Genomic DNA, 12,387 nt, shown 5'->3' on the forward strand with positions numbered 1-12,387 from the left:
CTACATAGATGATACTCATGTATCTGAGTCTATCCCCTGTAAACCTAGAAGGTACTGTGACTGCTAAGAAAGTAAGAGTGATACAACTCTGAATGGGATCAAGTCGCTAGACGAGATATTAGCAGTATATCTCTGGAGATGCCCAGCTAAGCGAATGTAATTGTGTGGTCGCAATTAGAGGAAAGGGTTATTCCTTGAAGCATTCGACGAACAGGATCGAGACATGACCATTAATGTCTCAAAGCCGTAGATTGGCTCCATAGCCGTTGACTTGTCGTTGTCTATGGAAAGTGGTTACACCCAACGGATTAAGATTCAAGGTGAAACATTCCATCTGAATCCGGTAGCCACTGAAGTAGAGAACTTAGGAGGGTTCAAACCCGGAAGGGTACCGACTCTGAAAAACAAGTCATGATGAGAAACCTGAAACGCATTTCTGTATGGATTTGTGGGGGATTGTTAGAAAATGGAGTTTTAAGCTCATAATTTTATTATGTTCTTGTTGTTAATTCCATAATCTAATGATTGAAAGTTGTTTCTAGATATCGGAACTTAAACTTTCATGTATGGGTTTAAGAATTTTCTTAATGAAATCCATAAGAGAAATGAAGTTGAAGTTAGTAGCTTGAAAGAGCTTGTGTTTGAGAATGTTGTTTGTCCCACATTGAAAGAAATAAAGGGGGTGTTGGCTTTATATAGTATAACACACATGGGTAGTGCACAACTACTAAGGTGTGTTATGGTGCGTGGTGTTCTCACGAGCCCACGCGCGCGCCGCCGCCGCCGCCCCGCCCCGCCACGCCTCGCCTCGGCTCGGCACGTCACGTCACGACACGACACGGGTCGGGTCCGGTCGGGTCGAAGGGCGATTTGGGCGAATGTCTCGGCGTCTCGCGTACGCGAGGCGACCTGGGCGGGGAATTTTATTTCGTATTGGTTTAATATAATATTTTAATTAGAATTTATTTATCAGTTGGGCTGGGTTGTGTCTGTTGGGCTCAATTGGACTGGGTCGGATTGCATAATTGGGCTAAGTCAGATACAATGAACCTGGACTTGTAACTGATGATATATATTCAGAAATTAAAATATATATATATAAAACGGCTGGTTTAATGTGTGGATTAATATATCAGCTGTTACATTATAATAAATCGTCAGTTTTGATTTATTTTAAATGTGCAGTTTAATTCATATATTAAATTCGGGGTGGTCAGTTACACTTAGCCTCTAGTATAAATAGAGGACTAAGCTGCTGAGTTTTACACACCACACCCTACATTCTCTTCTCTTCTTCCTCTCTGCTCTCTCTCCCAAACACAGTCAGTCAGTAGTTGTTTTCCGGCGAGTGAGGAGTCAGTCGTTGTTGAGCTTTGGAGGTGCTGCTTAGCCAAAGCTCGGAGCTGTTTTATCCTGGAGGAGGTGTTGCAAGCATCCCAACACAGCAGGTGGGGGCAACTATCTCTTCAAGAGCAGTCAGGTCTTCGTATAAGGCCTGACGACTCAGCTGATCTTTTGTGTTCTTTGTTGTACCTGTTGTTGGCTTCTGTTTCGTTATCAGTCTGCATAAGCTATGGTTACGGGTATATATTCTATTCTTTCTTTCCTCTTGCAGTCACTGATATGCATGCTTTTTACCTTCACGTTTTGTTTCGATTTGCTTGGCCTTGGCTTGTATAATATGATATATAACTGCCACTATGTTGCTATAATAGTCTTGATTTCCAACACTCATGGCTATCCACATGCACCACCACATGCACCTCCACTATGGACTACGCAACCCTCTCCCCATCCTCCTCAACCACCACCAAACCACCATCCAAATTCTCCGATGACTCGGCAAGCACCTCCACCACAAGCCCCTCATCCTCCTCCATCACAAGCTACGGCAGCCTCCACTCCAATCTCTCTCTCCAAACATTACCCTCAGTCCCTTCTCTCCAAACCCTAGCTCCCGAAACCCTAAACATATCCGTCGCCAAAAACTCCCTCTCTTCTTTAAAACCTCATACTTTCCACGTCACCTCCCTCTCGGTTCACAAAAATCTTCTCTACGCCGCCTCCGGGACTTTCGTCAACGTTTTCGATATCGAAACATTCACACTTATCGACACATTCCATGGCAAAAACACCGCATCCGGTTCCGTCAAGTCGGTCACCTTTCACGACAAAAAAATTTTCACCGCAAGCCAAGATTCAAAAATTCGTGCCTGGGATTTGGCGACGGATGAAAATATCCGTCACCAACTTATCGCGACACTTCCCACCGTTAAAGATCGATTACGCCGTTGCATAATACCAAAAAATTACGTTAGGGTTCGGCGTCACAAGAAACGGTTGTGGATTCAACACCACGACGCCGTTTCGGGGTTAGCGATTTTTGATGATTTTTTGTATTCGGTTTCATGGGACAAGTACTTGAAAATTTGGTCCGCATCGGATTTTCGTTGCATGGAGTCGATTAAAGCTCATGATGACGCAATTAACGCCGTGATTGTTTCCGTTGACGGGATGATTTACACGGCGTCGGCAGATCGGAGCATCAAGGTTTGGGAAAGATCGGTTAAAGATCGGAAAAAATGGGTGCATGGATTAATAGCTACGTTAGTGAAGCATAAATCGGCGGTTAATGCTTTGGCGTTAAATTCGGACGGTTCGGTTTTATTTTCCGGTTCATGTGACCGGTCCATATTGGTATGGGAAAGGGAAGATAGTGCAAATTATATGGTGGTCACAGGTGCATTAAGAGGTCATGGAAAGGCTATATTGTGTTTGATTAATGTCAATGATTTATTATTTAGCGGATCAGCTGATCGAACGGTCAGGATTTGGCAACGTGGAGTGGCGGAGCGGAAATTTTGCTGCTTAACGGTTTTGGACGGGCATGAAAAGCCGGTGAGGTCGTTGGCGGCGGCCGTCGACGAGAATGTGGCGGCCGGCGGTGGAATGAAGGTGTTTAGTGGGAGTTTTGACGGTGAGATTAAGGTGTGGGATGTGGTGGTTTCGAGTTTAGAAACTAGTAATGCAATTTTATGATTTGTACAAATAGTAAATTAATATGTTTGTTTTTGTGTATGTGTTGGTCATTTTTAAGATTGCATGTACCGATTGGTATCTAGATTCCAGTGTCAACTGTCAAGGGGTTTATAATTAGCATGCTAAACAGGGTTTTATCTGTTTGTTGGATAATTAACTATTGTTTTTTATGTAAAGAAGAGATTACCATTCTTTTCTTTTGTATTTTTTAACATGGGTAATAAATTTTTAGTGACACATGAGTCACGTCATTTCTTTTTTGAATGATATGAGTAATTTACGTATTAGGTTGATTTTGAAATAATTTTATGAGAATCCAACGAGACAATTATCGTATAAATAACTTTGTTCATCATTTTGAGCATTTTGAGGGATCTCGTCAATTTAGAGAGAGATTTAACAAATTATTATTATTTCTAGTTAAAAAGATAAAAGAGAGAAATTCGCAAATTGTAAGAAAAGTGGAATCCTCTACTTGTGAGTTCTAGAAGGATTCAAAGTCTTCTCACATATTTTTTCTTAGATCTCAATTTCATGAAGTTACGGATTTCTCATTCTCGGTGATTTTGTTCTCTAAAGTAGTTTGAGTTATCTTGTTCTGTGGGTTTGTTCTCCAGATCTAAAGATTGTTTTGGTTCAGCTAGTATTCTATTTATCTATTTGCAAATCGGTTGCTAGTTTGTCACGTTTAGTTCGCATTTGATTTTGATTTTTTATTGTCTCACCATTTGTCTTAGTTTTGTTATTTTCACACCGTTTGTGTGAGTATGATGTTTGATTTAGTAGTAAAAATTGTCAGCGGATTGCATTCTCGGTCGATAGCTCAAATTGGTTATGGCGGAAGCGAAAATGGCGAAGTATATCATCTTCAACAAATCAAATGATTTTATCTCCAAGAAGAATGGATTGATCAGTGATTGTTTCTGTGTTTTGTTTGTTCGACGTGACTGTTTATGTAAATGCCGTATGCCTTTTTATCATTGAATTAATTCATTTATCAAAAAAAAAGAAAAAAGGTCAAATAATTCGGGTTTCACGATCATTAATTATGCTCCTCCAACTATGTACAGCAATTAGCTAAGAGCAATGTCATAAAAAAAAAAAAGAATCGGACTTACAGTGAAGTTACGAAACAAGGATAAATAGGGAATTAATTAAATTAATCAGAAATTAATCATATTGATCATTGATTAATTGAAAATTTAATCAGTTCGATGAGGTACGAAATAGGGATTAATCGGTGATTAATCACTGATTTTAGGAACAGATTCTAAGAGTAGTTCAAAAATATCATTAATGATGCATCCATGCTTGATATATCATTAAAGACAAAATTTTAAAAAATCTGATTGACCGTTCATGATTTAGAACGAACATCCTTAATATATAATATATTATAATAAAATTTTATTATAAATAAAACATATTCAAACATTATCATTGAAACAAATCTCTTCAGATCAATTTTTAGTTAAAATATTTAACTATTAAAAACTTATTTAAGATATTAAATAAAAAGAACTTGACACACCTAATAAAAATGATAAACCCAGACACGTTTATTAATTATTTAAAAAAAATTTAAAATTTATATTGTGCTAATATAATTTTATCTTCAAAATAATATTAAATATTAAAATCGATATGATAAATAAACAATATTATAATTCATGCGTACATGAAATGGATTTTAAACTAGGACAGTAAATAGAATTTGTAAGAATATTATCAAGAGCATTCTTCTTGAATTAAAAATTATTTATTATATTGAAATAATATATTTTGTTTATAACAGTAAATATAAAACATAAAACTTTATGGCTTCAACAAATAATGAAATATATAGTAGCATTTTTACTTATTATCAAAGATAATAAGGGAGGGGCACTTACGTTGGTATCGACATATTTGGTGCAAATGTAACTCAGCACCGGTTAGGAGAGTCGAACACCTATCAGTTCAGGGCAAGAGAAAGAGAGGCTAGTCCCGTCGAACGTGGGCTGATCAATTAAGTTTGGACATGAGAGTTCTGAATTTCACGGGTGATATGACATTAAATAAGAATGAGTGGAGACGACGTATTAGAGTAGTTGAGATCTGGTCCCGTGACTTAATAAGGTTTTGAGTGTTATGACGTTATGCTTTAAAGAAAAGGTTCAGTTCAGTCATTGACAAATGCATTAGTGACAAGAGATTTTGAATATAATGACATTATGTTTTGACGAAAAGGCTCAAATTAATCTTTCATTACCAGATGAACTCACGATAAAGGTGAGTCTCATGTGTTAGAAATCATAGGTCAAGATACTATTTACATATATCTCACACAATAATTCATGTTACACTAAACTTGGGGTCTTCACGACAAAAGTAAGTCTCATGTGTTAGAATTCACAGGCCAACATATTATTTACATAGATCTGAGATAATATTTTATGTTACACCAAATTGGGGGTCTTCACGGCCTACTCTTCAGACTGTGAGTATGATATGCGTACATTTTCATCACTCCAGACCCTGCTCTAAGCGGGATATACGAGGTATATTTGGTTTGGTATGGTTTATATTTTAGCCCTAGTCGATCAAATGATCCCGGTCAGTCTGTATATATTCGTTCTTTTGTTTTTGCTTAGAAAATATAAAGTACACCATCTGCTAAATATTCAACCACTAACGACCTAGAAAAATGACCCCAGATCTCAACAATTCTTAAAGTAATGCCCACAATAACAAAGTTGGGAAAGATGACCCCCAATACTAGTTAGTGACGCCTGATAATCTAGCATTTTTAATTTGGAAAGAAAACGCTAGATCGTGTTGCGTTTTGGTGTTTTAACCCCACCAAAGCGCTACACGATGTAGCGTTCTGTTCTGGTCAACCTAACAAAATGTTACATAAACTAGCGTTCCGTTCTTGTTCTTTTAACTTTAACAGAACGCTAGACGATATAGCGTTAATGAATGATATTTGGGGCCATTTTTCCGGATCCTGATATTTGGGACATTAATCATGCATATAGTGACAGTGTGGCCAACACTCAACGACCTACCGTTCTGTTGTTCCTAATACTCCGGTGCACCAATTAAAGAGATTAGACACAACTGACACAATTAGTGTGTATTGGCGACAACGTTGATAAAGGAAAACTGACATGGATGGATTACAAAAGAAAGAATTAAGTTAATTGAAGAAAGTGTGTCATGCCGATTCTTATCCAGTTTGATATCTCCGTTTCAGATCATTATCACCCATCATTGACAAACAGAACTGTTTAGGTAAATCCCATGTGAAGAAGACCATGGGCTAAGATATTACATTAATATTATAACACACACAATTTTATTTATTGTGCACTAAGCCGGGAGTCTTCAGGAAACAGCCTCTCTACGTAGGGCATGGTCTACGTACATATTATCCTATTCGGACCCTGCTCTAAGCGAGGGATATACCGAGTATATTTGGTTTGGTTCGGTTTGGTTCGGTTTATTATCATAATCACTTTGAAATATTCTCAAACGCTTAAAATTAGTCAATTAATTATGTGCAAAATATATTTAAAAAAAAAAACAAGTGGCAACAAGACTCTTCGATTAACTTATTGCCAATTGCATGTACTATACTCAGAAGAAAAGAACGTAATCAATTGAACAAACCAACCAGATTTAAACACGACGCGTCTTATTAGATCTTGTAATTAACATTATCATCACCGTAAAGATTATCTCTTTGTTAAAATTAACTATCCGAGATTAAGCATCTAGGCATGCAGAGTAAACTTAATTAATTATCTACATGACTGATGACCATTAATCCTTTCATCCAAGTCAAAGTCGGTATATTTTGTCCCTTACCCTCATACTCATATACACACTCGTATTTTTTTTTTGGTAAGGTCTACATACATGTAGATGAATTGTATCGAAATATAATAAATCGCATCCAAGATTTCTTTCTTTCAAAAAAGTTTATCATCTAACCGAAAGTCATGCAAGCACAACTCCGGACGCTTAGACAATAAAGCTTAAATGAATAAGAAAAGAAAACCCATAAGTCCCGTAGCTTCCAGAGTATCCTGAAAAAAACAAATCAAACAAAAACATAAATCAACATACAAGAAAATCACACACATATAAATTTAATTAAAGTAAAATAGAAAATCTAATAAAAGAAAAACAATATATATATATATATATATATATATATATATATATATATATATATATTAAAAATAGATAGAAAATAAAATAATATAGAAATATTAATTAATTTCTAACCAAAGGAAAATCCATTGGTTAGACATATAAAAATTAAAATTTAAGTGAGTAATAAAAACAAAAGATAAAATATAATTAAATATAATGATCATCAAAATGGTCAATAAAGCATTAAAAGTGGCATCCATAATTAAAACAAAACGCCATAAAAGGCACGATAAAGCCATAAAAGGCACAACAAAGTCATCATTAATGACACCTATAAATGATTTTTAAATTTTGAATCTTTGAAAATTAATAAACGTAATCAATTTCCAAATTAGGAAGGCAATTAATTATAACTTAAGAAAAGTTGACCAATTTTCTTTAATATATAGACAACACATTTAAGGAGCATTTAAACACATTTAAGACATATAAATCAAAAACCAGTTTCAAATTTAAATTTATCAATTTACCAATTTAAGATAATTCATTTGTATATAAACGGTCAATTACTTATTCAAATTAAAGCATAATTTACTCAAATTAAAACACAAAAATTTAAATTAACGCATGTAGTGGAAAGTCAAATTTCAAAAATAAACAAATTTAAAAAAAGTCAACTAGCCATTCAAAATAACTAATTTTAAGATCTACAATTACTACTATTAAAACCAAATAATATCCAAAAACTATAAAGCTAAAACTGGAATCAAGCAATAAAATTAGTCAGTCAGGCTAATCTAAATATTGTAACACGCACTAATTAAGTCACCACTACACCAGCTCCACCATCACCATCCAATAACCGCTAACATGCCATCATCATGAACACTAGCGAAAAACTAAAAATCGAACTTGAAGATACATAACACAAAAAAACTGATCATATATATAATATAAGATTGATAACACCTATCCAATCTTTTCAAATTCGGACAAAAATAGATAAAAAAAAAACGAAAATTGGATACGAAAACCACCCATACAATAATAAATTTAAGCACACAGTTATACCTAATCATGAAATATGAACCACCACACAATAATATATACAGTAAAACAAAAAACAATCACATAATCATAATTATGTAGGTTTATATTTTGAAAGGATCACACTTGTTTTAAAGTATTTCCGCAGATCTCTAGGGCAAGTTGCTGATGAAGGAGGTGTTGACAGCGTAGGTGGTGTTGAAACTAAAGGAGGTGTCTCCGGGGTAGGAGGTGTTGGTGGAGATTTTAATAGAAATCGGAATTTTAGAATGGATCGAAGTATTGAGAGAAAGAAAACAAAGAGAAGAAAGGACTTGACGACCCACATGACGAGCTATTACACTCGTATATTATTATATTAACTAATATAATACATATTCATAATATATTAAGATACAAGTACGGACCCAATAATAGGCTAAGATATATTGCGTCGGTTTATTTAAGAGAAGAAGTAATCGTATCTAATTTTTTACTAGTTTATGTAAATAAGTGGAAATATTTTTTAAAAGTTAGAGAATGCTAGATTATAGCAGAAAAGAGAAAAACCCTAATGAGAGTCGTCCGCCGTTCATAACTATCTTCCATCCTTCACCGCCCTTTCTTCTATCAAATCCACATCCATCTCATCCATCCTCTCATCCCGTTTCCTCCATTTCTAAATCTTTAATTTATATTCTAATAATTTTCAATAAAATCGATATCTAAATCCATTTGGGTGTGATCTTGTTACCGTACCCATCTTTTTGGGTTGTTGATTATCCCCAATTTTTGGGTGTATGTCTTGTTGCGTTTTTGATTCGTTGTCATGTTACGTTAAGAATGATTTCTACGGTGTATGGGGAGATCTGGGCAACCCGCTTCAAATCTGGAATTGTGATACTTATCGCGAGAGCTCACCTCGCACAACAAAGGATTGTTCAATATATGGGGCATTTGTACCCCCAATCTCAGTTGGTGTAACTGATGGATACGAACACTGGTCTATCACCGGTTTTTTAAGTGCGCAGGTCAATTGTGATTCCACTATTTTCAGTGATGTTGGGGTCGACTGAATTGCTCGAGAGACTTTTGTAATCATTTATTATCAAGAATATTTATATTCTATTTGTTAAGCAATCTGAAAACAAAGCGGCTATTTGTTTAGCTCGATTTTTTTTTCACAATCAGGTTGTAAAGCTCGATTTTTGTTTCACAAACAGGTTGTAATTGTCAGTTTGGGGGTTTGTCCCGACTGTGTTCTTATGTTTTATGTTCAATAAAATCCTATTGTTCGTAAAAAAAAAAAAAATTTGAGAATGCTAACTTTTTTCTTGAATTTTTTTGTTTTTTTCAATTTTATTAATTTATTTAATTCTGTTCTTTAATCTACTTTTTTATTTTAAACAAGAAGTCACATGTTTAAGTTTATCCAACATGCCTAGTCCGGGTGTAAAATCTGTTTTCATTATGGTTTTTCTTCTGTATCCATGTCACATTCTAATTTCCCTTCTGTATCAAGATTACACTTTCTGCATTGTAAACAAAGGTGTGTATATTTATTTATTTTTTCCATATTTATTAAATTTTTCATTTATCGAGTATTAATAAATTTATTAGAAATATTTAACTTGTTAATCACTTTAACAGTTATTTTTTAATAACTAGTTTTTGTGCGTAAAAAAACATATGATTGAAATTAAAAACTATGAGTAATTCAAGTTAGAAAAGTTTTAATTAATTTTTTATATTTAAATTCTAACTGCAAATATTGTTTTTTTCTAGAACAAAATTAAGAATGCATACGAAAAATGTAAATAAATATTTGTTTTATTCAGGACTCGTATTCTAAAAAAAAATTATTTGAATATAATAAAATTGAATATTATAGAAATATACTATATGTATATAATATAAGGAAGAAACAAATAAGTTTTATGTTATTTATATAAAAACAATTTAGTTTACAGGATTTATAAAAAGTTAGGGATATCAAAAATGCATGTATTATTGTACAACATATATGCAGCGCGAATATTTGTATGTACATGTAATTTGCAAAATTAAAACTTCTAGTATAAGTAAAAATTTTGTTAGCCGGACGGATGATGGATTCTGAATCTGAATAAGCTTTAATTTACTGTGATTATAAGAGAATTGATCATATTAAACTCACCCAAATATACTTGAATGTAAAGTGTCATCCAACATCAAATTTGATAAATTCTAATAATTAAATCATTTTAAATTATCAATTCTTCCAAAATGAGAAGATGTTAAAAAAAGATTTTATATCATTATAATAACATATATAGTAATATGTTTCCATCTCTCGAAAGTCCAGACGATTATTTCTCTTTACGTTTCAAGAGGGTAAGGAAATTTTTTCTATCAAAATCATTATAGTCTAGCATATCTAAGGGGCTGGTATTGTATCATGACTTTTAATGACAAATTTTGGAAGGATGATTTTGATGGATTTTATAGACTTTTAATGACTCTCGTTGACTTCTTAAAGATTCCAAAAACAATTCATGACTCCCGAGACAATGACTTTTAAAAACTTTAACAGACTTTTTTTTTACAAATTCATGACTTTTAAATACTTTAATAGACTTTTTCTAAAATCATAAATAGCCTATCTGAAACCCTCTCGATCTTCTGCTATACCCAAGTTGGGTGTATGTTCACAAATTTGGTGACTACAAAATCGAGTACAAGGTATTATTGTTGTATTATATATACAATAATACTGTAATACTGTTTACTGAATCATATTTATAAACATAAATGTTAATTGTGACCTTGTATCAGATTTTTGTATTCACTTTTGATACCATAAATTTACGGATTTTAGGGTTCGAGAATTATGTGTTTTTCACTCTTCATATTTAATAATGATGCAGAGTTATAAGAGCTATATCAGTAACCACTATTGTTATCATGCTATGTTTATATAATCACTCTCTGTTTTGCAGCCCTTCCATTACTATAATATCTTATGTGTTTTTTATTTCACTTTGTGTTTTTTGATCTAGCTTTATTAATTTGTAGAAGATCAGCTACCCTCACCAAAGTTACTTATTAAAATGAACATAAATATGGATATGGAAAACCAAGAAGAGGAAGAAAAAGAGATGGCTGAAGAGGAAGAAAGGAAAGAACAACGACAGGAAATTTTAAAAACTTTGTTGACCGTATATGAAGAAGTGCTCCGTGTGCTCAATAAGCACACGGTAACCTTGTCTAATCAAAGCATCCCACGTTCACTAACTAGGCGACCTGTCAATTCAAGAGGATATGAATATATTCATGGTGTTTTAAATGAGGATCCTGAACACTTTCGAAAACTTTATAGGATGTATCCGCAAGTTTTTCTTAAGCTATCGAAGATTATTAGAGAAAAAACACTTTTGAAAGATACAAGATTTATATGTATTGAGGAGATGCTTGCAACTTTTCTACTTGTTGTTGGTCAGAATTCTCGATATTCTCATGTTGGTGAAACATTCAACCGCTCACATTTTAGTACTAGTCAAAATTTCAACAAAATTCTGAAAGTTTTGAATAAAATTGCGGTGGATTTTATGGTTAAACCTGGTTCTTCAACCCCGGAAAAAATCAGAGAAAGTACAAGGTTTTTTCCTTATTTTAAAGTAAGTATATTTTTATTTCTTTTCTTATTGGGTGATATCATTATTACTCGTAGATGTGATTATATGTTTATATTTTAAACTATTCCAGGATTGCATAGGAGCAATTGATGGCACTCATATTCCAGCTATGGTCCCCGGACATGAGATAAGCAGCTACCGTAATCGTCATGGGACAATCTCACAAAATGTTTTAGCAGCCTGCAATTTTGATCTGCAACTCATTACTTTCCTCAATTGTCCAAGTCTTATACCCAGCAGTTTTTCCTTTCGGATTGTCGTACTCTTGACATGCATCGCCCATTTTTCTGTGCATATTGATACATATATGTGTATATGCAGAAAAAATAAAAAAAAAAAGTAACGTATACATATTATTATTAGCTGAAGCAAGTAGATCTATATATATCTAAAAACACATAATGATAATAGAGAATCATAATAGAGAAGAAAAGGAACCTTTTTCACAGAGGATGAATTAGGGAGACTTTTCGCAGAGGTTGAACCCTAGGTTGGAGCGACCGGT

At 33.7% G+C, this 12,387-nt stretch overlaps 1 protein-coding gene across 1 annotated transcript; it reads left to right on the forward strand.

The window, feature by feature from the left end:
• Nucleotides 1–1,642: 1,642 nt before the first annotated feature.
• Nucleotides 1,643–3,276, forward strand: LOC108193508 (protein JINGUBANG). The gene has a single exon (XM_017360192.2). It carries the CDS (start codon nucleotides 1,771–1,773, stop codon nucleotides 3,037–3,039), a length of 1,269 nt encoding a protein of 422 aa, XP_017215681.2. The 5' UTR covers nucleotides 1,643–1,770; the 3' UTR covers nucleotides 3,040–3,276.
• Nucleotides 3,277–12,387: the final 9,111 nt, after the last annotated feature.

The sequence above is a fragment of the Daucus carota genome, chromosome 7 (genome assembly GCF_001625215.2).
Source record: "Daucus carota subsp. sativus chromosome 7, DH1 v3.0, whole genome shotgun sequence".
NCBI lineage: Eukaryota > Viridiplantae > Streptophyta > Magnoliopsida > Apiales > Apiaceae > Daucus > Daucus carota.